The 27,202-nt window shown below is 34.4% G+C and overlaps 1 protein-coding gene across 1 annotated transcript in view; it reads left to right on the forward strand.

Moving 5' to 3' along the window:
* EIF4E (eukaryotic translation initiation factor 4E) overlaps positions 1–22,955 on the forward strand; it is a 114,694-nt gene extending 91,739 nt beyond the window's left edge. Inside the window, exons 3-8 of the mRNA XM_024736051.1 lie at positions 4,745–4,851; positions 11,620–11,715; positions 13,949–14,012; positions 15,715–15,828; positions 17,303–17,442; positions 19,642–22,955. Of these exons, the coding sequence (XP_024591819.1) occupies positions 4,745–4,851; positions 11,620–11,715; positions 13,949–14,012; positions 15,715–15,828; positions 17,303–17,442; positions 19,642–19,756 (636 nt within the window). The 3' untranslated portion in view covers positions 19,757–22,955. The remainder of the gene's footprint in view (positions 1–4,744; positions 4,852–11,619; positions 11,716–13,948; positions 14,013–15,714; positions 15,829–17,302; positions 17,443–19,641) is intronic.
* The last annotated feature ends 4,247 nt before the right edge of the window (positions 22,956–27,202 follow it).

Consider the following 27,202-nt stretch of genomic DNA (forward strand, 5'->3'; position numbering starts at 1 on the left):
ATTACTCTAGGAGGTGGATCAAAAAAGATCTTGCTGTGATTTATGTCAAAGAGTGTTCTTCCTATGTTTTCCTCTAAGAGTTTTATAATGTCCGGTCTTCCATTTAAGTCTCGAATCCATTTTGAGTTTATTCTTGTGCATGGTGTTAGGGAGTGTTCTAATTTCATTCTTTTACATGTAGCTGTTCCGTTTTCCCAGCAAATTTTGTATCCTGAAGCTTTACCAAATGCATTGATTAGCTCTAGTAGTTTTCTGGTGGCATCTTTAGGGTTCTCTATGTATAGTATCACGTCATCTGCAAACAGTGACAGTTTTACTTCTTCTTTTCCAATTTGTATTCCTTTTATTTCTTTTTCTTCTCTGTTTGCAGAGGCTAGGACTTCCAAAACTATGTTGAATAATAGTGGTGAGAGTGGACATCCTTGTCTCATTCCTGATCTTAGAGGAAATGCTTTCAGTTTTTCACCATTGAGAATGATGTTTGCTATGGATTTGTCATATATGGCCTTTATTATGTTGAGATAGGTTCCCTTTATGCCCACTTTCTGGAGAGATTTTATCATAAATGGGTGTTGAAAGAAAGGTTTTTCTGCATCTATTGAGATGATATGGGTTTCATTCTTCAATTTGTTAATATGGTGTATCACATTGTTGATTTGCGTGTATTGAAGAATCCTTGCATCCCTGGGATAAATCCCACTTGATCATGGTGTATGATCCTTTTAATGTGGTGTTGGATTCTCTTTGCTAGTATTTTGTTGAGGATTTTTACATCTGTATTCATCAGTGATATTGGTCTGTAATTTTCTTCTTTTATAGTGTCTTTGTCTCGTTTTGGTATCAGGGTGATGGTGGCCTCATAGAATGAGTTTGGGAGTGTTCCTTCCTCTGCAATTTTTTGGAAGAGTTTGAAAAGGATGGGTGTTAGGTCTTCTCTAAATGTTTGATAGAATTCACCTGTGAAGCCATCTGGTCCTGGGCTTTTGTTTGTTGGAGGATTTTGAATCACAGTTTCAATTTCATTACTTGTGATTGGTCTGTTCATATTTTCTATTTCTTCCTGGTTCAGTCTTGGAAGGTTATACCTTTCTAAGTGTTTGTCTGTTTCTTCCAGGTTGTCCATTTTATTGGCATAGAGTTGCTTGTACTAGTCTCTTAGGATGCTTTGTATTTCTGCGGTGTCTGTTGTCACTTCTCCTTTTTCATTTCTAATTTTATTGATTTGAGTCATCTCGCTCTTTTTCTTGATGAGTCTGGCTAATGGTTTATCAATTTTGTGTATCTTCTCAAAGAACCAGCTTTTAGTTTTATTGATCTTTGCTATTGTTTTCTTTGTTTCTATTTCATTTATTTCTGCTCTGATCTTCATGATGTCTTTCCTTCTTCTAATTTTGGCTTTTGTTTATTCTTCTTTTTCTAATTCCTTTAGGTGTAAGGTTAGATTATTTATTTGAGATTTTTCTTATTTCTTGAGGTAGGCTTGTATAGCTATAAACTTCCCACTTAGAACTGCTTTTGCTGCATCCCATAGGTTTTGGATGGTCGTGTTTTCATTGCAATTTGTCTCTAGGTATTTTTTGATTTCCTCTTTGAGTTTTTCGGTGATCTCTTGGTTATTTAGTAATGTTTAGTCTCCATGTGTTTATGTTTTTTATGGTTTTTTCCATGTCATTGATTTCTAATCTCTTAGCTGTGTCATGTGGGATCTAGTTCCCTGAACCCAGATTGAACCCGGGACCCTTGAATTGGGAGTGCAGAGTCTTAGCCACTGGACCACCAGGGAAGTCCCCTCCTAGGCACTGAATTCAGTGTTGACAGTTTTTTCCCTTCAGCACAAGGATGTTATTCTGTTGTCTGATGGTTTCCATAATTTCTTTTGAGAAGTTAGCAGTTATTGTTCCTTTGAAAGTAATGTGTATGTGTCTTTTTAAAATTTTTCTTCCTAACTGCTTTTAATATTGCCTCCTTTAGTTTTCAGTAGTTTGAGTCTAATTTGCCCAGGTGTAGTTTTTTGGTTTTTTGTTTGTTTGTTTTGTTCTTTTTGTGGTGGACCATTTTTCAAGTCTTTATTGAATTTGTTACAATACTGCTTCTTTTTTTTTTATGTTTTGGTTTCTTGGCTATGAGACATGTGGGATCTTAGCTCCCTGACCAGGGTTTGAACCGGCACCCCCTACATTGGAAGGCGAAGTCCTAACCACTGGACCGCCAGGGAAATCCCCCAGGTGTAGTTTTGTTTGTATTTATACTGCTTGGAGTTGCCTCAGTTTTTAAATCTGACTTGAGTCCCTCATGTAATTTGGTAAATTTTGGTTATTCTTTCTTTCTGTATTCCTTCTGTCCCATTCTCTTATCTTGTCCTTGAACTTTTTAACCATCTTGACATTTCTTACTATCTGTTTTCCCCTCCTCTGTGATTATTTGAATATTTTCTATTGACCTGTCTTTGAAGTTCACCAGTCCTACATTCTGCTGAGTCGAGTTTCTTGTTATTCAATAAGCTCTCAATTTCATACATTGTAGTTGGCAGTTCATTAGTGTCTATTTGATTCTTTTTAAAAATTGATTTCAATTCCCTTTTCAAATACTCCTGTTTTTTCTATCCTTTTTCCACATCTTCTGTTTTATTTATTTATTTGTTTGTTTGTTCATTTGTTTATATTTTTGGCCATACCATGCGGCTTGTGGGATCTTAGTTCCCTGACCAGGGAATGGACCCAGCCCTGGCAGTTAAAGCACCAAGTCTTAACCACTGGACCACCAGGGAATTCCCTCCATCTTCTATTTTACCATAGTAGTCATAGTTATTAAGACTTTATCTGCTAACTCAGTTATCTGGATCATGTATCTGTTATCTGGATGTCTTTCTATGGACAGTTTAATCTCTTGATCATTAGTTGCTATAAAAAATTTTCTTTGCATGTCTAATAATGTTTGATGGTTTGCTAGGTATTGTAGATAATATTCATAGAGGCTCACACTTCTGTTATTTTCCTCCAGAGTATAGAGTCTGGTTCTTGGGAGCAGTTAATTGATTTATCAGTAGATTACCTTGATCCTGTCACGGATTAGTTTTAGGATTTGTTAGGCATATGTATTTCACTTGATACCTAGGACATGGCCTTTCTAGGATTTCATCTGAAAGTTGAGGATTTTCAACCATCCACTCTGGCTGGGTCTGAATTAGTCTTCCTGATGCTGTTCAGGCTCTGAAGTCTTGGCTCAGCTGTTCCCTGCTAGACTACCCGGAGTTGCATTCCGAACATCTCAGTTTAGGAGTCACAGCCAAGGACTTCAGGGATTTTTACATAGATTTTTGAGGCTCACTCCTCTGCAGCTCACTTTTCTCTGGTACCCTGTCCCCCAAACCCCCTGCCTTATCAGTCCCTAACTGTTGGCTGTTTTCTCTGTTCACTCGGACTACCTCTGTCTGGAGACCATCACTAATTTTAAGCTAGTAGAGTAAGGAATGGCATTTGGTAATGATCATCTATGTGATGATGTAAATTGATTGTGATGAGGAAATCCTGGTAAAAATGATTGGTGCTCTGGTGCTATTAAGGCATTGGCTACTCTGTGTAAATTTTATGGCCTTAACTACTCTGTGTAAACATTTACATTTATTCAGTTAAGTAATCAAGCCAGTAAGTTCTTATCGGTGTAGCGTTGTGATCATTGGCATTACAGTTGTGAGCAAAATCAAGATAAAGCCCTTGCTATGAGTGACTTCATAGGCTAGTAAAAAGTACTTACTGGAGGTGTCTTGTTGATAAGAAAAATGTATTTTATTTTGTAAAATGTATATCACCTGTCCCTGAAGTCTTTTTTTTGGATCATACATCTCTGATTTACAGAATGTTGTTAATGTGAACATATATCTGTATTGGTTTGCTAGTTGGATTTAAATCTGATATCCAAACCCTTGTTGCAGTGCCCTCCTTTTTTGTATCAGCTTTTGTTTCAGCTTCTGGTCCCTTTTCTTAGCTATCTGTTGATACCAATTTACAGTAGGTTGAAGAGTTACATGGATTAATGTGGAGAACACTTATTATTCCCAGCCTCCCTTTTTCCCTGACATTTTTAGATGACAATTATGTCTAGCCTAGAAGAATTTAAGTTCAAGCCAATGTCCAGCTTTTTTGCTTAGGGCCAATGGAAAATGACAGAAGTTGCTGAACTTTGTCACCATATATAATAACAGTGTAACATGAAAGCAAGGACCTGTGTAGTATTGCCTTGATCACTTTATAAAGATTTTTGTGTTTGTGTCATTGTGATATAGTTAATATACTCTCCAAACTTTAGTTGTATCTCCCCCACTCCCACTATGCACTGTTTAGTATGTTAAGAAAGGTACTTGATTTTCCCAACTTTTTTCCATGGTCTCTAGCAATCTTATATTAAAATGTGTAAGTGGAAGGTAACAATATACAAAATTATTATTATTATGTTTTTAAATTTGAGAAACCTTTTGCTCATAATGAAGAGATGCTAGAATGAAGAGTCTGGTGCTTAGAGTTTGATCTGTGGTCTATTTTATCCAGTGCTTCTGCTGTTAATTCATTCTCCTTAAAAAAAATATGGACAATATTGGTTCAAATTTATTTAGAGTATTGCTGTAGGAATTAATTTTTCACAGCATTGTGAATTAACTATATTTCAATAAAAATTTAAAAATAAAGAAATTTCTTAATGTTATTTCTTCATGTTAAGAAGTTCATAATGTTTAATTATTTTCCACTAGGAAACCACCCCTACTCCTAATCCCCCACCTACAGAAGAAGAGAAAACAGAATCTAATCAGGAGGTTGCTAACCCAGAGCACTATATTAAACATCCTTTACAGAACAGGTAAGCTTTCTGACACATAGGTGTTCTGACTTAGGCCGCAAGGTAAATGGTGAATGGGACAGGTTTGGAGGGAAAAGTTAGATGAGACTAGTTTTAGATAGGTGAAGGATTCCATTTTCATTTGGATGACCCATGTCTAGCAAGCAGTTTTATGTGTGAATCTTGCACTCAGTTAGTACTTTGAAAGAGTGGTTTGAAATTCATTGGTAATTGATGGTAATTGAAACTACAGTAGTAAATGAGTTCTCACAACAGAGGCTTGGAATATTAGCACATAGGTGATTTTTCTTTTTTCTTTTTTTTGCGTACGCGGGCCTCTCACTGCTGTGGCCTCTCCCACTGCGGAGCGCAGGCTCCGGACGCGCAGGCTCAGCGGCCATGGCTCACGGGCCCAGCCACTCTGTGGCATGTGGGATCTTCCCGGACCGGGATACGAACCCACGTCCCCTGCATCAGCAGGCGGACTCTCAACCACTGCGCCACCAGGGAAGCCCATAGGTGATATTTTTGAGTAAGAATGCCTATGAAGAGAACAGTCTTGTGGTTGCCAAGTGGGAGGGGTGTGGGGGAGGGGTGGGCTGGGAGTTTGGGATTAGCAGATGCAAACTGGTGCATCTGGAATGGATAAACAGCAAGGTCCTACTGTATAGCACAGGGAACTATGTTCAATATCCAGTGATAAACCATAATGGAAAAGAATATGAAAAAGGATATATGTATATGTATAACTGAGTCACTTTGCTGTATAGCTGACATTAACATAACATTGTAAATCAACTGTACTTCAGTAAAATTTTTTAAAAAAGAATGCCTTTGAAGGGTATAGACATATAAACTGTATAAACTAGGAAAGAGTGCTTGGTCATAGAAACCAAGCAGATGGTTTATTTTAAAGACAAGATAAGCATATTTGCCACAGAAAGGCCAAATGTTCATTGGATTGAACAATAAGTCCTTGCTAACATTGGAGAAAGTTTAGTAGATCAGGTAATGGAAGAAGATTGGCATAGTTTGAAGAGTGAATAGAAAGTATACAAATGTATAGAGCAGGAATAGGCAATTTGAAGTTGGTCTGTGAAGGAGAAAAGAGAGCTAGGGGATGTGGAGGCTGGAGATTGGTTGGTTGTATTTAAGAGAAGTTAGGTGAGGAAAAGAGGAGTGTTTAGGATGAGTTAAGTTTTCATAGTTACTGTGTAGTAGTTTAATAGTTCAGTATATGGTTTTCCCTATCTCTACCCTACCACTTCCCAGTATGTTTGTGTTTTTTACTTGATTGTCTTTCTGGCTTACATGATGAAAATTAACACATTCCCTGAGAGCTGATGGTGGGAAGAAAATGGCAACTCAGAAACATTGTAAGAATCTGGAGGAAAGTAAATTGGAATTAACTTTTGAGGATCTTTAATTCCTTTCATTAAAGGAGTTAACTTCTGAGGATCTTCAGTTCCTTTCATTCTCCCCACTCCCAGGCCTTTTACTCTCTTTACCTTAAAGATCCCATGGGACTGTCTATAATTTAGTTTCATTTATCTGAAAAATGTGTTGTCCCTTTATTTTTTATCATTTCTTCGTTATCATGGTAGACCTATTGAAATAATAGTCCAAACACATTCAGTAGTTTTTTTCATAGGAGACCTGTGGTTCAGCAGTTCTCTAGACAATGGGAATTGTCAGCCCATGAGTGAGATGTCAAAGGTCAAATAGTCCATAAAGGGTAAAAATTCTTCCTCAGGAAAGCATTGTGCCAAAGATAATAGTTGAACAGTTGATTAGTGGCAATTTCATTTAGCTAACCTAGCAGCAGTACCCAAACTTTTAAAGTATGTTTTTTCATCTTTTCAGTGGTATATAAAAAGCTAGCTCTGTCTTCTGACTGTGAACACAGTTCTTAGTGTTGCTGTCTTGTGGGGAGAAGTAATCAAGGCATGTATCCCTCATAGCTTAAGTGAAATCTGAGAAGAGATTCCTGTCCTATCAGTGAACAAACTGATTAAATCCTAAAATGAAGTTTGTGAAGATTTCAATTTCTCTTATCAATTCTATTTCTTGTGTAAAATAGTATCATATGGAAAACTATTTTAAGACATTTTTGGTTCCAATTTTGGTAGTTTCTTCATTATTTACTACTTGTAAATATTGCAGAATTATGTTTTCTTTTTTAAAAAAACCACTGTATTATTATAAGAAAGATTAAATTATTGGGGTACAAAGTATATAAAGTAAAAGTTCTCCTCTTTTTTCTGATACCTTCTTCCCCATTTTGCTTTTCTCCATTCCCCAGAATAGTCAGTGTTAAAAATTTCGTTTGTATTTTTCCAAAACCTTTCAATATGCGTATATATACTTTTTTTATATAGATGGCCATACTGTTGAGTTTTTTTGTTTGTATATGCAGGTTTTGACTCATTATTTTAAACCACTGCCTTGTATTAAATGAATATATAGTCACGTATTTTATCAGGCTTACATTAATGTGTATATAGATTTTTTTTCTATTTACAAACAGTGCTATAAAGTATACACCCTTATATATTTTTTTGCAGTTGTGTGAATATATCTAGGGTAAAATTTCAGAGTTCTTAGGTTAAAGACTACCTTTTAACTACCTTTGTAGAGATTGCCAAATTATCCTCCTTTATCAGCTTATTAGACTCTTAACAGTTTGTTACTGGTTTCTACATCCTTGGCAACACCATCAATCTTAAATTTAATTGCCTGTCAGATTGATTCTAGTTTGATTTGTGAAAACAGTGTCTTATTGTTTTAAATTTGCATTTCTTTTATTGAAATTTCAAAACATTTCTGTTGAAAACAATTGCTTATTTGTGTTTTTACCTGTGAGCAGTCTGTTCAGTTCTTTTGTCTATTATTTTCTTTTGGGTTATCTTCCCAAGTTTATTTCCAAGCATTGTGTATTAGGGATGTTCACCCATTCAAGGGGGGGATTAGGTTGAAAATGCATTTCCAAATCATTTGTCTTTCAACATTGTCTAAGGAGTTATGTTATTTTAGAGGTTTTTGATTTTCATGTAATCAAATACCAGCTTTCTTCCATGGTTTCTGGGTTTCATGTCAGTCTTAGGAGAATTTTACTCACACAATTATCCTATTTAGTAGCTGCCTAGCAGTCTCTTGCATGTATTATATTATTTATACTTTATTTAAATCTTAACTTCTTTGGGCTCATGACCCCTTTACATTCTTAAAAATTATTGAGGATTCCACAGTGCTTTTGTTCTGTAGATTTTTATCTATTTTCATTTGCTATATTAGAAAATAAATGTTTTAAAATGTAAAATTATGTATGTACTTAACCCATTGCATGTTAATGTAAAAATAATTTTTATGAAAAAAATTTATTCAAAATAAAAAATACGTAGTGGAAGAATACATAAAAAATACATAGTGGGAAGTATTTTTGTAAATCTTTTTAAGTGCCTGACTTAATAGAAGTCAGCTGGATTTTCATAGTTGCTTCTGGATTGTCTTTGGAGATAATTTGTTTCAGAGAAAGTATGAGAATAAAATACAGCCTCAGACAGGTACATGGTTGGAAAAGGGAGGAGAAATTTTAATAGCCTTTGAAAATAATTATGACTGTCTCCTTCCTTTGATGCTAGGTTTCTTATATGTTAGTTGCATTGTAGAATCTGAAACCATATCCAAGAGCTTTTTCTACTCTGTTACATTAAAATCCATTGGTCTATCTTGCATTTGGAATGTATCCTTCACCCATGCACGCCTCTGGTCATTTGGATAATATTGGTTCAGTGAGTTTGCAGATCTTCCAAATATTGGCACTTTTCATTATATGATATCAAAACAATAACATTAATTATTATCACTACCTAAACTCATCAGAAATATCGTCAAGTGTCATTAAGTTGTTAAGTGCACAGTGACACATGCGTTCCAAAATTCTGATTTTCTCCTGAAAGCTCAAATTTTAGCAGCTGGCTCAGTCTGTTCATTTTTCAAGAAATAATCATGGTTGATCAGCCAGTCTTCTTCCAAGTAAAAGTGGTGTTCTTTGAAAAAAGTAACTAGTTCACCTCACAACTCAATTGCCTAAGCATTGTATTGATATTTGGTATGCAGAAATATTTTTTGTGCAGAAAAAGACGTGTACACAGATTGAAATTTAATGAAACCAGTAGTTTTTACTGCTGGTTTCCATTCAGTGGCATTCTTAACTGAAACTGACATTATTACTGTGAGAGTTGGTGATAATAAAGGATACAGTGACTACTAGTACAAATTGGTGCCACTGTATAATTCTTGCTGTGTACGGCACCAGTAGGTTTACCAACCGTTGCTTTTGCATCATCAGTGCAAATATCAACACAGTGAAAAATAAAATGTCTTAGCATTTTTATGAAATAGTTTTTACTCATCAGCACTCCTTGAAAGGGCCTTAGGATCCCGTAGGGGCCTGTAAACCACATTTTGAGAACTGTTGGTAGGCACTTAAGATGTTTCCAAAATTTTCCAAAATTAAGAACATTCCTGTACAAACATTTTTGCTTAGTTATCCAATTATTTTCTTAGGATATATCTTTATATGTTTAATGGCTGAATGCAATTTTTTTTAAAAGATGGAATTAAATTTTATTCTTTATTATTTTTAATTGAGGTGTAACAGTTTCAGATGTACAACATGATTCAATATTTGTATGTATTGTGAAATGATTACAGTAAGTCAACATCTGTCACAATACATATTTATACATTTTTTTTCTTGTGTTGAGAACTTTTAAGATTTAGTCCCTTAGCAGCTTTCAAATTTGCAATGCAGTATTATCACCATGTTGTACTTTACATCCCCATGACTTATTTATTTTACAACTGGAAGTGTGTATCATTTGACCACCTTCGTGCATTCCCCCACCCTTGTGCCTCTGGGAACCACCAATCTGTTCTCTGTATCAGTGAGCTTGGGGTGGTGTTTTTGGAGTTAGTTTGTTTTTTTAAAGTTTTTTTGAAGATTGCACATATCAGCGAGATCATACAGTATTTGTTTTTCCTGTCTAGTGTCTGACTTATTTAACTTAGCACAAAGTCCTCAGGGTCCATCCATGTTGCAAACAGTGAGATTTCCTTCATTTTTATGATGGAATAATCCATTGAAAATGTATATATATATACACCATATTTTCCTTATTCATGCCTTGATGGACACTTAAGTTGCTTCCATGTCTTTGCTTATCATGGGGTGGGGGGGGTGCACATATCTTTTTCAAGTTAATGTTTTCATTTTCTTCTGATAAATGCCCAGAAGTGGAATTGCTGGATCCAGTGGTAGTTCTATTTTTAAATTTTTGAGGAAAGACTGAATTAATTTTAGAAATCCAGAGTATAATACTTGACACTGTGTGTGTATGTTTAATAGTTTTTCTGCCTTTGCTTTTTTAAAAAAATTTTTTTCCTTGAGAGTGGGTTGGCAAATATACATTATCAAGTAGGTGCTGAAATGCATTTCATTTTTATGTCTGAGATTATCAAGCATTAACCATAAAGTTATGAAATATATGTCCACTTGGAAACCTGTCTTCAGACAACATTTTTATCAATGAGTAAGTGAAATTTCCTTAGAGGTGGTATAGTAATTCAGAAAATACAATTTTACTAAAGATGAATCATATTGGGATGATAATATTTAAGCATAACTTTTATGTGACATGAGTTTGTCTTCAAAGTATTAGAATAAAACTTTTTTAGACAAAGTATATACAGATATATAGAAACTACTATGCATTATTTCAGAATATATCTGTGGTAACATTACTCAATGAAACCCTGTATTATATTCCCGTTTGTATGAGTCGTCCCCCCCGCCCCCATTCCTAGTGCTCTCATTTCTCTCCTCTTGTTTCTCTGTAAATTCAGCTTCCCTCTTCCCCACTTAACCTTTCCAGTTAAGCGCTCCTGGTCTGTTTTTCTTAAATAACTGTGCTTAATTATCTCTATCATAGCACTTAGGACATTGTAATTGTCTCTGTACAACATTTCTGTGAATTCCCTGTGGGATGAGCCTCATTGGATCTCTAAGTATAGCAGAGAATCTGTTACATAGTAGGTACAAAACACATACTTTTCATTTTATTTATCTATTTATTTATTTTTTAGCCACACCACATGGCTTGCAGGATCTCAGTTCCCCAAAGCCCCAAATCCTAACCATTAGGCCACCAGGGAACTCCCAAAATATATACTTTTTAAATGAAAGAAATAGAGAAAACTACTCATTTGCTATTATAAATAAAATTTTTATTTATTTTATTTATTTTTAATTGTGGTAAAACACATATATAAAATTTACTGTCTTAACCATTTTTAAATGTACAGTTCAATAGTGTTAAATACCCCCCCATTGTTGTGCAACCAGTCTCCCAGAACTCTCTTTATCTTGCAGAAAAACTTAAACTCTGTACCCATTAAACAACAACTCTCCATTCCCCTTCCCTTTTAGCCCCTGGCAACCACCACCCACTCTCCATTCCCCTTCCCTTTTCGCCCCTGGCAACCACCATTCTACTTTATTACTCTAGGTGCCTCATACAAGTGGATCATACAGTATTTGTCTTCTTTGATGGACTCTTTTCACTTTCCTTCCTTTTTAAGGCTGTTTAATATTCCACACTACATTTTGTTCATTCATCTGACAATAGACACTTCCCCCTTTTGGCTGTTGTGAATAATGCTGCTTTGAACATGGATGTAAAGCTACGTCTTTTTTTTTTTTTTTTGACACTGACTTTCTGTTTTTAGATGGGCACTCTGGTTTTTTAAAAATGATAAAAGCAAAACTTGGCAAGCAAACCTTCGGCTGATCTCTAAGTTTGATACTGTTGAAGACTTTTGGGCGTAAGTAACCATTCATTTTAGGATGTTTTGTTGTGTAATTTTTCATTTTAAGTTGCATTCACAAAATGAAGGGTAAGGTGTGAACAGTTAATATTCACCTTTTTGTATGTCCATCTTCTCACAACTGTTTGAATTGGTGATTATTCCTCATCAGTTTTAGAAAGCTTCCGTCTTGTCGTCTTTTAGCTCTGCCTATTCTCTATTCTTTGTCCTGAGATCTCTTTCGTTGAGAATCCTTTATTGTTCCTAGAATTTCCAACAACTTTTAGGAGCTTGTCCCCTTTCTTGGTTGCCTAGATACATTTGCCCTATTCTTAGGTATTCCAGAGCTTTCTTAGGCCGTTATTTCTGCAGATTCTTTCCAGTATAATATCTGGATTTCCTGTGATAGAGATTCCAAGATTTCAAAGGCTGAACTGCTCATAATTCAGGGTTTGTCAAAGAATGACAATATCTCTGATGATAGTTTATTAATTTCATTATACTTCGTGATCAACATCAAGAAGAATAGTTGAAATATTTTTGAGATTTTGTTTCAATTTAGCAAATAGTTAAGATTTCGGGGTCTTAAATCTTTGCATGACTTCAAAATATAATTTAAAATGACAGAGTTCATTTCAGGAAGTTTTGGAATATTGATTCTTTAAAAACAAAGTTGATTTAGTATGTCTGTTTGCTTGAAAAATGTATGGGGAGAAACTACTTGAGAACATGAAAGATACAACTTGTTGAAAACATTTTTAAGAGCTGTAAATTACCTAGCAGTTATCTAAGTATTCTAATTTGTTCAGCTGGTGTATTTTGGATCATATCAGTAATGTGATTCTTATGTTTAATGTTAACTCCCTGAGTGTAACATACAGACTAACAGATTGTGATTAGAAAATTTATGCATGTAATGTATACTTCCTCCAGGGCAGAAACAATTTTCTGTATATTTCTAGTGCTTTGCCCATATTAGGCATTTAGTATGCATTTGAATCGCTGAAAGCAAAGCATAGAATAATAAGAGAAAACTGTATATTGAGACCACTTTGAGTGGTCACTTTTAATTGAAAACATTTTTTAAGAAATTTTTAAAAATTTAATTTAGATATTTCACTAGCCTGAAGGTAGAAGCCTAGATCATTTGATCTCCTGAAGTCTGTCACAGGAAAATTGTTATAAAACGGGCAACAGAGTAAGAATGCTTTGCCTGTCTCCAATATTTTATACAGAAGTGATGATCTTAGCTATATGACTAGTGACCATGGATGGTGTTATTATCCTTAGTTAGATATTACTATTTGGGAAGTAGTTTAAAAATACAGATTCTATGGTTCCATCCTATACTTAAGGAATTAAAATCTCAAGAAGTAGGATAAGGAACTGTATTTTTATTTTTGGTTGCTATTTTAATAAATTTATTTTTGGCTGCGTTGGGTCTTGCTGTGCGTGGGCTTTCTCTAATTGCGGTGAGTGGGGCCTACTCTTAGTTGTGGTACATGGGCTTCTCATTGCAGAGGCTTCTCTTGTTGTGGAGCACGGGCTCTAGACAGGCGGGCTTCAGTAATTGTGGCACACGGGCTCAGTAGTTGTGGCGCACGGGCTTAATTGCTCCGTGACATGCGGGATCTTGCCAGACCAGGGCTCGAACCTGTGTCCCCTGCATTGGCAGGCGGATTCTTAACCACTGCGCCACCAGGGAAGTCCTGTTTTGTTTTTAAAAGCTCCCCCAAGGATTATTATGCTGACTTAAACTAGTAATGGTGTGTGGTGTTTGGGAACCATTGATCTGTCCCGCTCTTGGATACTTTGAAGGATAATAATGTTGACTTATTTTAGTCATGCAATCCTGATGGTCAGGGAGTTTGTCTTGCTTTCTCTTGATTTGTCTTTTTGTGTGTTTAAAACTGCTCATTAGCCTCACGGATTCTTTCATCTATTTAAAGCCACCTCATATCTCTCCTTTCAGTTTCTTGTATATACATATGTATGTATTAAGTTAACTAATACATCAAACTTGTCAGAATAAAATTATTAAAAATATTTTCTTGAAAATCATCAGATGTTGATTCTTGAAGCTGACTGTTACTGAGATCTGTTTAGTCCATTTCAGAAATTGACTTCATGGGGGCGGGAAGTAAACATGAGTTTTTATCTTATTTTTATCATATTCTCTGAATGTATATGTACGCACCTAAACTTTGCATTACATATGCTATGTTTATAATTGTTCTTTTCTTTTATCTAGTCTGTACAACCATATCCAGTTGTCTAGTAATTTAATGCCTGGCTGTGACTACTCACTTTTTAAGGTATGTTTAATTGGTGACTTCATATATTTATTGTAAGACTGGACCATTCAGGTATTCATTAAAAAATCTTGCCATAAACTTAGGAATAGTTAATGTTGTGGTGCTTTGAGAATAATTAAATTAGCTTTACTAGGTTTTAGCATAAATATATTTTGCCCTATTTTAGTATAAACATTGGGTTGGCCAAAAAGTACCTTTTTGGTAGAAATAAAAGACACATTTTTTTAAGTAAAAATAAAATACACATTTAATTTAGTTAAACCATGTTTTAAAGTAATAGAACTACATTTGAAGCCCCATAATTCATAGGTCTAGTTGTCTAGTTAAATTAGCATTGTTCTGTTTTGCCCTTCCTCAAAACGTCTAGTGTTTTTTTTCTCTAATTGTTTTTGTTTTTCTTCTCTAATTGTATTTATTCAAGGCATGTTTTTCATTTTCTCCAAGAACTTTATTGAACAACGCATTCAGCCTTTGGTGTGGTTGGTGGTGGTTCATTTAGCTTGCCCAGGATCTCTCCCGTTCTACATTATTGTACAGTATCCACTTTTCATCACCTGTCACAATTTGTTTTAAAAACGGAACGTTTTCATTACGTTTAAGTAGAGAATTGCATACTTGAATATGTTCAAGAAGGTTTTTTTCACTTATGTGGAACCTAAACATCAAAGCGATTCACATAACCAAGCTGGTGCAAATGATTGTCAGCACTTAATTTTGAGTATGTTGGCTCTCTTCTGTGTGGTATTACGTTGATTGTTCTCAGTTAATGTCTCGATTTGATTGCTATCGACTTCAGCTGGTCTGCCTGACCGTGGAGCATTGTCCAGCGAGAAATCTCCAGCACAAAACTTTGCAAACCACTTTAGACACATTCAGTCAGTCACAGCACCTTCTCCATACACTGCACAACTCTTTTTTTTTGCATTTCAGTTGCATTTTTACCTTTCTTGAAATAATAAAGCCGAAAATATTTTTTTCTTCTTCCATCTTCAGTATTAAAACGGCTACATGAAAATTCACCAATTCTGATGTCTTTTTTTAAATGCACGCTGATATAACAGCTGTCACATACAGTCTAACGAAATTGTTTTGAATGAAGTTAAAGACAACTGAGTGCTACTAGATGCATCTTAGGGAAAAAACCAAATGAACCTTTTGGCCAGCCCAGTTATTGAAATTAAGTGAGAGTCAGACTCTATGGGCACATACTGTGATTGATTTTGAGGAGAGCTTTGAAAATCCAAATGGGTCATCCAATCCGTTTCTTCTTTATATATTTGAGTAGACTGAAGTCCAGAGTTTGTCAGGAATTCTTAACCTGGAGTGTGTGGGTCCTTGAGATATTTATGAGTTTTGTCAGCTGGTAGTGGGTGGGACAGTCATTAGCTCTCTGAAATTGTGTAAGTTTTTAATATATTTTCTAGGTATAGAAATGTATATAGCTTCTCAAAGGTATCTGTTACTCAGAATGTTTTAGAGCCTCCAAATTAAGTGAAACCCAAGGTTTGATAGTCAATAAGTGCCCAAGTCAGTACTCTAATTTTGCTTTAAGTCTTGTGTGCTTTTTTCCCTACTACGTCAATTAGCAGTTTTTATGGGTATAAAGTAAATAGTTAATAGGGTTGTTGCTTGCTGTTTCTAGTGGTGATCTCAAGTTAAAGTAACAATATTGTCTCATATTGTTGTCTCCCTAACCTTGTAGGATGGTATTGAGCCTATGTGGGAAGATGAGAAAAACAAACGAGGAGGACGATGGCTCATTACATTGAACAAACAGCAGAGACGAAGTGACCTCGATCGCTTTTGGCTAGAGACAGTAAGGTTTTAAAATTATAAAGCTGTTTTGGAATACTAAAACTTCACTTATGTTACATTTTACATTGGTTACTTAATTCAAGATGAGATAAGGATTCCCACTCTAGCTAAGCCAGCACTTAATTTTGTTCTGTCCTGTGAATCTTGTATACTTCTTACATACTAATACAGTGAAACTTCCTACCACATATTACACATCCAGAAAGTGATCGGCAGTTGACTCACCTTCCAGAATAAGGTCATCCTGGTCATCTCATTAAGTTCAAAATTATGTAACCTCTCACATTTTGTATGATGTAAGTTTTTTTACAATCCTCTTAGAGTATTGCTCTGTATATTAAACTTTTTAGATCAGTGAAGGAAACAGTGAAATTATAGCTTGATATCATTCAGCTTATGTGTTGTGATGTAACTTGGAACTTTTGGCTTCATATGACATTTATTAAATATGAGATAATAGGCATTTTCTCTAGTGAAAGTTTTCAAACCCCAAGCTTTTAGGAGCAGGGATTATAGTCTCTTTTGTATCCCTATCACTTGACAGTGTCTGGTTTATAGTTAGCCCTTACTAAGTTGAGCAATAATAAATATTTCAGTGAATGGCTTTTTAAAGAAGAAACTTAATTTTGCGGGAATTCCCTGGCAGTGCAGTGGTTAAGACTCCCGGCTCCCAATGCAGGGGGCCCGGATTCGATACCTGGTCAGAGAACTAGTTCCCACATGCATGCCGCAACTAAGAGTTCGCATGTCGCAACTAAGGAGCTGGCAAGCTGCAACTAGGGAGCCCGAGAACTGCAACTAAGGAGCCCGCTGGCCGCAACTAAGACCCGGTGCAACCAAATAAATAAATAAGTTTAAAAAAAAAAAGAAACTTAATTTTGCTTTCGGGAGAGATTATCAGTAATTACCATTTTAGAATTCTGCATTAAAAAGTCATTTCAGTTTTGCAGGATGACAAAAGTTCTGGAGATTGTTGGTGGTACAATGTGAATATACTTAATGCCACTGAACCATACACTTAAAAATGGTTAATATGGTAAATTTTATGTCATGTATTTACTACAATTTTTTTAAAAGTTAGAAAATGTTCATGAAAATTAAGAACAAGAGGCAATTAAGCAGCTTTTTCAGTTATTCCATTAATATTTGCTGGCAAGTATAAGCAGCAGCAGAGCAAAGTGAATATTAATAAAATAATTCACCTTTTATGTGCCCTGACATCAGTTGCCCAATTTGCTAAAAAAGTTAACAAAACTGATCATGTTCTTGGTATTAAAGAATCAAATTAACAAATTTTTTAAAGGCCAGGACAAAAAACTATATATAAATATAATTTAGGCATTCAGAAAGTCGACTCTTGATTTAAAAACTGTTTTTCAGTTTTGTATATATACAAATATTTGAGACATTTGCAGCTTAATAAGCTGTTTATCATCTATTGAATGTAACTTGAGATTTGGGTTTTTTCTTTTAAGCTGCTGTGCCTTATTGGAGAGTCTTTTGATGACTACAGTGATGATGTATGTGGAGCTGTGGTTAATGTTAGAGCTAAAGGTGATAAAATAGCAATATGGACTACTGAATGTGAAAACAGAGAAGCAGTTACACATATAGGGTAAGTTTTGCTTTTTGTGTGCTTCTTTTAAAATAGATGACTAAAAGCAGAAGTACTTTTTAAATTAAAAGTATTTATGTAGATCATTATTTTCGTTGTTTACGTGAACACTTTTATAATCTTGAACTGCTGTGTATTGGTATTCAGTGTCTTATTCATATTTTTTTCACTTCTGTAAAATTTCTTTTTCCTAGCAGTGGGGTATATAATCACTATTTTAGCATGTAGCATTTTATTATTTAGCATATGAGAATATGTCTTTTTTACCCTACTTTAAAACCATAATGCTAATGTATAATACTCAATAATTTGGTGAATATTGGCATTTGCCATTGAAGTTTAAGTGACAGTAGCTTGGTTTTGTCCATATTTAAAACCCACATGTATAAATTTTAAAACTTTTTTTGGCAAATATTACTATTTGCAAAAGTTGCCTGTCATCAAACAGTATTAACTAGGATTTTCTCTTTACTATATTTAAATTAGTAAAATTGGACTTTAAATTTTGTGTTAAAATTAAGTACCAGTCATAAGTCACAATATGTTTAGTTTGCCTCTTTGCGTGTTGATTTTTCAAACATTATGAATTCTCCTGTGAACATAATTCCTTTCTGGATTAAAAGGTGTGGGGATTTTCCAGGTTTCATTCTCCACGGGGTTTCTTATAAGAGAAGGTTGATTGTTGATTCGTCACCATATTCCTGATCTTTCTGTCAGCCTTAAAACTTACTGACAGTGGGGGTCTCCTATTTCTTTGAAAATGTGTTAAAGAAACTAAGTATGAACTTCTTTCCTCGGAAAGTTTTTTATTTGTGTCAATATTAAACAGTTTTGAAATCTCTATAAAACTTTTGGCCTCACTTTTTCAAGGAAAAATTTTTTTTCACCCTTTTAAGTTGCATGGCTCAGTGCTCATTCTGGCATTTTTAGTGATTAAGTATAATTGAAGGTAATACATTATATCCTAATGTAAATCTGATAATAGTTATAATTTTAGTTATAAAATTATTTTTAAATACCCTATTCAAAGGAAGGTAGTAAAGTCTTCTGAAGGGTAGAGTATGAATAAAATTTCCTGGTATCATACTGCTAGAGTGTTTAGCTCCATGAAAATCTCTTTTTTTTTGTTTATCTTTTTTTGTTTGTTTACCATGTATTTTTTGTTTACCGTATTTTTTTGTTTACCATGAATAAAATTTCCTGGTATCATACTGCTAGAGTATTTAGCTCCATGAAAATCTCTTTTTTTGTTGTTTGCCATATATATCTCTTTATTTTTGTTTCATTTTGGTGCCTATTTTTAAAATTTTGCTATTTTTTCTCAGATACCAGATTCCTAACTTGACGATGTTCTCATAAGATCATATGATGATCTGTCCCCAGTTTTACCTTGTCGGCCTTATCTCTCATATTTACCTTTCTTGTGAGCTGTAGCCACACAGCCTTATTTTTGTTCCTTGGCCTTCAGATGTGCTTCATTCTCTTAGCATTATACTTTGACCTCATGAGTTTTTAAAAGGAGAGAGTTCTCTGATTTCAAAGAGGAGATTAGATCCTCCTTGTTAATAATATCACAACCCCTGTGCTTTACCCTCTTTGATACTCAGTCACATCTTATTTGAAAATTAGGTTGTAGAGTTAATATATAAGGCAGAAATCATGTTATGTTCTAAATTATCCTTAAAATATCATAAATCGCCTTCACAGTGTTTGATTTTTGTGTGTGCATTCTTGTCGGTAATAAGTAAGGTAAATGTAATTGCAGTAACATACAATATTTACTAAGGTTTATATGTAAAATATAATTGAAGCATTTTAGATCAGAAAATTAAAATGTGCATGTAATTGATTTTGAATACATTAATTATATATGTGATACAGCTCCACCGTATGTATTTGTGATTATTTGTTTGCAAATAATCAAATACTCTAAACTATAAACACCATGAGCCTAGAGAGTGTCCTTGCTTTGCTTATTATTAATTTACTGATAATTATCACAGTACCTGATACATAGTAGACTCTCAAATATTGGTTAAGTGATTATGAAGAGTAAAGTTTGCTAAAAGGAAAAAGGTGTGCAATTTCCTATTTCACTCTCTAGGTATTATTTTTTAATGTAAAGAGTAATAATACTGGATTTGGGGTGTATGTTTGAATAAAAATTAATGGCTACTTTTCTTCTTTTTCATCTTCTAGGAGGGTATACAAGGAAAGGTTAGGACTTCCTCCAAAGATAGTGATTGGTTATCAGTCCCATGCAGACACAGCTACTAAGAGCGGCTCCACCACTAAAAATAGGTTTGTTGTTTAAGAAGACACCTTCTGAGTATTCTCATAGGAGACTGCGTCAAGCAATCGAGATTTGGGAGCTGAACCAAAGCCTCTTCAAAAGCAGAGTGGACTGCATTTAAATTTGATTTCCATCTAAATGTTGCTAAGATATAAGAGAAGTCTCATTCGCCTTTGTCTTGTACTTCTGTGTTCATATATTTTTTTTTTTTTAATTTTGGCTAGAGTGTCCACTATCCCAATCAAAGAATTACAGTACACATCGTCCCCAGAATCCATAAATGTGTTCCTGGCCCACTCTGTAATAGCTTAAAAGAATTAACGATTACAAACACATTTGACCCATCTACAATATTAAAGAAAAGAATTTGCATTTCTATACCTTACAAGAGAACGATTCTGTTTATGTTCCATTGTATGCAGGAGCATATTTTGCTGGTTTGAAAGAGTATGATGCATACAGTTTTCTAACAATTTTCTTTGTTTCTTTTTACAGCATTGTCTGTGCTGTACTCTTGCTGATGGCTGCTAGATTTTAATTTATTTGTTTCCCTACTTGATAACATTAGTGATTCTGATTTCAGTTTTTCATTTGTTTTGCTTTTGTTTTTTTCCTCATGTAACATTGGTGAAGGATCCAGGAATATGACACAAAGGTGGAATAAACATTAATTTTGTGCATTCTTTGGTAATTTTTTTGTTTTTTTGTAACTACAAAGCTTTGCTACAAATTTATGCATTTCATTCAAATCAGTGATCTATGTTTGTGTGATTTCCTAAACTTAATTGTGGATTATAAAAAATGTCACATCATAATTACATTCCTAATTAGAATTAGTATGTCTGTTTTTGTATCTTTATGCTGTATTTTAACACTTTGTTATACTTAGGTTATTTTGCTTTGGTTAAAAAATGGCTCAAGTAGAAAAGCGGTCCCATTCATATTAAGACAGTGTACAAAACTGTAAATAAAATGTGTACAGTGAATTGTCTTTTAGACAACTAGATTTGTCCTTCCTTTTATTTCTCCATCTCTATAGAAGGAATTTGTACTTCTTATTGCAAGGCAGTCTCTGTGGTGTCTTCTCTTGTAGTGTCTTCCACGTGAATAGCGTAAGTTTGGAGCATTAGTTTGATTATTACGTTTATTTTAATTTTTAATAAAGTGAATAGGTAGCATCATATATGGAATTAAATTGATGTGGCTATCTTTTTTTTTTTTAATAAAGTAAGAGGCACAGTCCTTCAGTCTTAGGTAAATAATGTACTCTTAATATGTTAAAACTCATGAGAATTGTGACCTTAGTGCATCACCATTTGATTGGTAGGAATAACAGTTGTAAAACTTGGTTGCTGAATTGAGACGTTAATTTTCAAGTGTCCAAATGACACCATAGGGAAAGAGTTAACAGGTGGTGGGGGGCGTATGCATTAAGAATTTTGTTAGTGTTGCTGTCTAAATAGAATTAGAATAAACAGGTTATGAATGCTTGTATTTATAATGATGAATTGGTGTAGTATAGATTTATGTAAACTTGAAAACTTGATCTACTCTTTATAGGCGTCATTTGAAAGCAAATTTGAAAAGTTTGTTTATAATTATTGTATATTTCAGATCCCGTAAAATGAAATATGGCTATATTGTAGACAAAAGGGTAAGTTGAACTGTAGGTAGAATGAGAACCATTAATTGAGAGGAAATTTCATCTTTAGATGGTGATTATGAATTAATCATTTTAAAGCTGCTAAGTTTGACAAAAATCCTATATAAAATAAACATGAAATTAATAGTATTGATTTTATTGAGGAATTTAAAACAGCTTAAAGTGTACCACAAGCTACCATCTGAGTACTTGCAATACCACAAACACCCCTTGTTCAGTATTCTAGAAATAACTGAGTCTTTTGTGTTTATAATCTGAATATACTGTACCTAGTAATATCTGTTGTTTAAGGTTGGGTGATTGTTTAAGGTGATTTATTGTCTTTGTTGATATACGTAGTTGTGAGCACTTCAAGAGCTTGCTTAAAAGTGACCGTGGAGGTGGTAGTGTGTGGGCAATGGGTGGCATTGGAGGAATATATCTATTAGAAATTAATGCTTAATTTCCTTAATTCTAGGATGCAGTCCATTTTAAGAAGTACCAGCTTTGGCGGGTAGAGGAGGAATAATGCATTAAATGTACACAGTTCTAAATTTTTAAAAATCCTAATTTATAGCATTTGATTGTCCTCATTATTACCATCTGAGAATCACATTCGGTTTTAAGTCTTTTTCCCAGTATGGGTGGGGAGGAATGATTCTGAGTCACTTTTGGCAAATGCCACTTAAGTACCACAATGACTTGCAAATTTCCTAACTTTATTAGCATCTTTTCTAAATATAAGATTAGATTGTACATGATTTTCTAAGTTACTTTTCCCTCTCTAACAGGATATTATAAATAAATATATTTTCATAGTAGATTATTAAAATAATCTTTAATGGGTAAATAGTAGTTCATTGTAGGGATGTGCCATATTTCATTTAACCAGTTTTGTTAATAATTCCAGTTCTACAGAAGGATTTGAGGCATACTATGTAAGAATCAAAAAGTTAAAATCCTTACTTAGTACTTATGTGCTAGGCAGTGTTCTAAGCACTTCACACGCACTTTAACCTGCACAATAATCCTTTGATGTAGGTGCTGTTATCCCCCTTTTACAGATGAAGAAACAAGCAGTGAGGATTTAAGTCGCTTAGTATGGATTTGAATCCTGGAAATTTGGTTTTGGAGATCCTATAAAGCACATTATACAGTCTCAGTGATATAGAGCCTACCTGATGGGCTATAGTAAATTGCACCAGATTGTAGTAAGTTTATAAGTCAGGACATTATAAATTTTACTTCCTTTGGTAATGAAACGTATAATAAATGGAGTGTCCCCCGAGGCCACTCTGTTCGCAGTCAGCTAAACTAATCATTTGGGGTTTTTTGAGAACATGGAGACAAAGGTACAGGAGTTTAGAGGTGCATAGATTAAGTGAATATTTTCGTATACAGTTTTAAGTGTCTATATCCTGTATCTTCTAAGCTAAATGGCAAAATAAAGCAAAGTTTTCAAGTTGAGCTGAGATTCTTAAATGCTGAAGTTTGCATTCAAAAGTACAATTTTAATTTACTAAGGCAGTGTGATAATGTGATGTTTTACATTTTAAAATTAAAACAAGTTAACGACAAGTCTCTGTGCTACTTTTTATCTCTTAATTGTTATGGATTGTCTTCATTATTGAGTAGAGGAAAAAAAGAGCTGAATTTTCTCACTCAGAGTTAGACCTTCTGGGCAAATGCAAAATTTCAGGTCAGATTGACATTAAAAAACAAAACCCTAGGTCAGTGCTATCTGGTGTCTCTCTGGACCAGTATAGAAATTAACGTATAGAAATTAAAGAATATCTAGAAACTTCTACGGAAATTTGATATTGCTGTGACACTAAAGTATGTGGTTATTTCTCTACTAACGGATTTTTAAAAATATATTTGTGACAAGAGTGCAGTTCGGGATTTAAAAGTGGTCCTTCATCACATATAATTTGAGAGACACTACTCTTAGGTTTTCCTCAGTAGCCAAGACCAGGTCATTTGCCCATCAGTCTCTAAAAACATCCAGCTTACTATCTCTTCACTCCTCATCTCACAACTAATGGACTTGGTGTCAAAGTTTCAGCCCTAGTCTGTAGAGTCTTTCAATAATACTTTCTGGTATCTTGCTTATTGTGAATTTCAAAGTAGAAATTCCTAATACCTTGGATAGTTTTAGACTTCAATAGTCTTGTGATTATTTCTTCCACTGCTAGAAACAAAAGAAAAATGAAATTGTGGGCATGAGATCACATGTGCTATGTCTTTCCCAATTCAGAGGAACCAGTTTCCACATTTTAATCTTGCCCCCTTTTCTTTTACTTCAGAACTTACAAATTCCTCAGTTTTGTACAGAAGTTACATACCTACGTTTCCTCCAAAAAATACATATTGAGTACCTCCGTTTACTGTGCTCTAGGTGCTGGAAAATACAGCAGAAAACAAAAGACTGGTCCCTGCTCTAAAATTTTAAAAGCAGACATCTATTCAGAATAAATAAATCTTTCCACAGGGTTCTGCAAATAGTTTATGTTATTGAAATAGAAACTCCTAGGGTTTCTGTTACTGGGGATTAGTAGTCTAGAGGTAAATATAAAATGAAGTTGTTTGCTCTGAACACCCTTCCAGCTCTAACATTGAGTCTAAACAGATCACACTATATAGGAGGACTCGACCAAACCCTCACATGTAAATCACAGCTTTTGCAAGACTTAATTTCTACTTTATATTACTGAAACCTGTGTGATTGTCCAAGTAAAGTTTTGTGGGTGTGGCTCCTTTTTGGTTATGAGATTGTACTTAACATACTTTTGAATTTGTTGAAGCATTTTAAATGATTGTGTCTGTATTGGTGTGGTTTTATACATAGCAGTTCTCCCTTTATTCACCTTCTAAAATACTGATTTTTTTTCTTTAATGTTTGACATAAAACACAAACATAACACATGCCTATTTTGTTTTGACTGTAGAAGGGTAGAAGGTGACAATTTCCTGCCTCCTTCAATCCTACTCTTCTTTTTCAAGGTACCCCTCAAATTTCTTGTATATGTCTGAATTTTCTGTGCATACACCAGATGTATGTGTGGGCACATGTGTGTAACTTTTTTCTTTGGACACAAATCATTTTATTGAGAATTATCAATAGCATTGTTTCCTCATTCAATAATCTTGGACAGTTTTACACATCATAACGCATATAAGACATTTTTAATTGCCTAGTGAGTGATCCATTATATGAATGTATGCCTTATTGGAGGACTGCCTGTCTTCCTTCTTTCCTTGTAATTTTTGCCTTTACAGTCTCCCAATGTAAGTTATAGTCTTATCTTTGTATAGTGTAGTTTTGTGATATGTGTAAGTTTGCTTTTCTTTAGCAGTACTGTATGGCCCTATTCTCTACCCATTCCACACCCAGACCGTTCTAATCCACATGCAAGGATCATCATCAATTTTGTAATTGTGTTCTACAGAATGCTGCTTTGCAAGTTTTGCAGTTGTGGTCCTCATATTTTTCTGATTGACTTTTAATTGTTTTATTTTCTTCTAGTGAGCCAACATTGTTTTAAAATACAAATAAAATAGTTTATTTGCTAGATAGTACTTCTTCCAGAAAACAAGCATTAAGCTAGCAGTTCTATTTTAGACCTGTAAATATTAAAAAAGCTTGAATCAGGTAACACTGATATAGGACCTAGTTTTGTTTTCAAGCCTTGTAATGAATTTAACTTCACAATTTTTGAACTGAGAGCATTTCCCAAACACATCTTTATATTGTCATAACAAGTTTCTTTTGACATTTGTTTTTAAGCGTTTTTTGTTTGGGGCTTTTTTTGGTTTAGTTTTGTCTTCAACCTTTAACTCAATTTTGGGTAAGTGGTTTGTGCATGATGCTTGACATTTTGTTTCTGGTGTAAGATAATTTATAAGGTATGTGAGGCATAAGATTTGTCCCAACTTGACCCAGCTTTGCATTGTCTTGTTATGTCAAAGTGTTAATTAGGTGTATTCCATATACATTTGGGGCTTTTTCTGTGTTCTAGCAGTGCCTTCTAGATAATAACCATAGTTAAATATTGCAGTGTTCTGTGCTTCTCCAAGCATATGGGATTTGTATTGAGCCAGAATGATATTTAAGGGAATCATAAGTTCCTATTGCATGCAACGTTTCTCCTTTCATTAATTATTAATCATTTACCATCAAATATTTACCTCCTCTTCATGTTTTTTTTAAGTGTTGCTATTTTATAAGGGTTCTATCTTTAAATGTTCATATCTTCCATCTCTACTATTCTTAGGTTATCCATACTGTCAGTGGCTTTCAAATCTCTGTCCTTATCCATGACCACCTTCTTGTGCTTCAGATCATGCTTCTTCCTGCCTATTGGACTTCTCTGTCAGGGGTCAGCAAACTATAGCTCATAGGTCATATTTGGCCTGCATTCTGTTTTGTAAATAAAGTTTTATTAAAACATGGACTTACATGTTTGTTTACATGTCTGTGATTTTTGTGTGTGTGTGTCCTATAATGGCAGAGTTGACTAGTTGTGACTGAGACAGCCCTGCAAAGTGTAAGATGCTTATTACTCTGGGCCTTTGTAGTACGAAGTTTGCTGATCCTTACTCTAAATGTTTTGTAGTGACAGTGTCAGCAAAACCAAATGTTTTTAGTGACAGTGTCAGCAAAACCAAATGTCTTATCCTATTTTCTTTTCCTTTTCACTTCCAGCAAGTCCCTAACCCCATTCCTACCTGATGGCTTTACCATTAATCCAGTCAACAGAGTGTGATTTACATCATTATTTTCTTCTCTCCCCTCTACTTAGACAATGTCCTTGAGTCCACTGCAGTTTCTCCTGATTGTCCCTGGTACTATCTGGGTTCTTAGGCTAAAAGACATCCCAACTGACCTCCCTGCTTTTTTGCCCATGTCCTCAAATGCTCATTGTTTTTCTGTATGTTAAGATTTCTTTTACTATTTAGAAAGCAGCCAAGGTAATCAAGTTTTCTAACTGGGAAATACTGGAGCTTATGTACTTATTCTCAAAGTGATAGTTGGTGTTTTTAACTACAAAATGATTGCATGGTGGTTTATAAATCATCAAGCAAAGCTTGTACTCTACAGGACTGTCTTAATATATCTTTTGTATTACCTAAAGCAGCATGTGGTATGCCTCTGTTTGTTTCTTGCTTTATTATAGGAAGTAAAAAGCCAGAAGTGAAGTTAGCATGCAAAATCCATTCCATAAAGCCCATTCTAGTAACCAAATAAAATGGAGAAGCAAGTTATTCAAAGATGCTAATGTCATGCTTGGGCGACTGCCATTTGTGGGACACAATTTTTGTTTTAAGTATACAGCTGGCTATGTCAAAGGAAGATGGGATTCAGTACATACTCCACAGTAAAATTAAAGAATAAATAACAACCTCCTCCAGAAAAGCACACACATGCTTTGGTGTCAGAGAGCCTCAGTTCAAATTCTAGTTCAGCCATCTATTCAATGTATGAACATAGTCAAGTTAGTTGAGCTCTCTAAGCCAGTTTTCTCATCTGTGAAACAATGAGTGATACCTATATCAGAGGGCAATGGTGAGACTTAAACGACATCATTTGTATAAAGTATAGTGCAGTATCAGGTGCAGAGCAAATGTGTAATGAATTTTAGCCTTCTTCCATGGGTCTTCATTAAAAAAACCCTGTAGTGTATGTAATGCAGTGGTTGACATTCTATAGCATTTCTAGCTTTTATGGGATTAGGTTTTTTTTTAAACATCTTTATTGGAGTATAATTGCTTTAAAATGGTGTTAGTTTCTGCTGTATAACAAAGTGAATCAGCTATACATATAC

The sequence above is a fragment of the Neophocaena asiaeorientalis genome, unplaced genomic scaffold, assembly GCF_003031525.2.
Source record: "Neophocaena asiaeorientalis asiaeorientalis breed wild unplaced genomic scaffold, Neophocaena_asiaeorientalis_V1.1 scaffold7, whole genome shotgun sequence".
Classification (NCBI taxonomy): domain Eukaryota; kingdom Metazoa; phylum Chordata; class Mammalia; order Artiodactyla; family Phocoenidae; genus Neophocaena; species Neophocaena asiaeorientalis.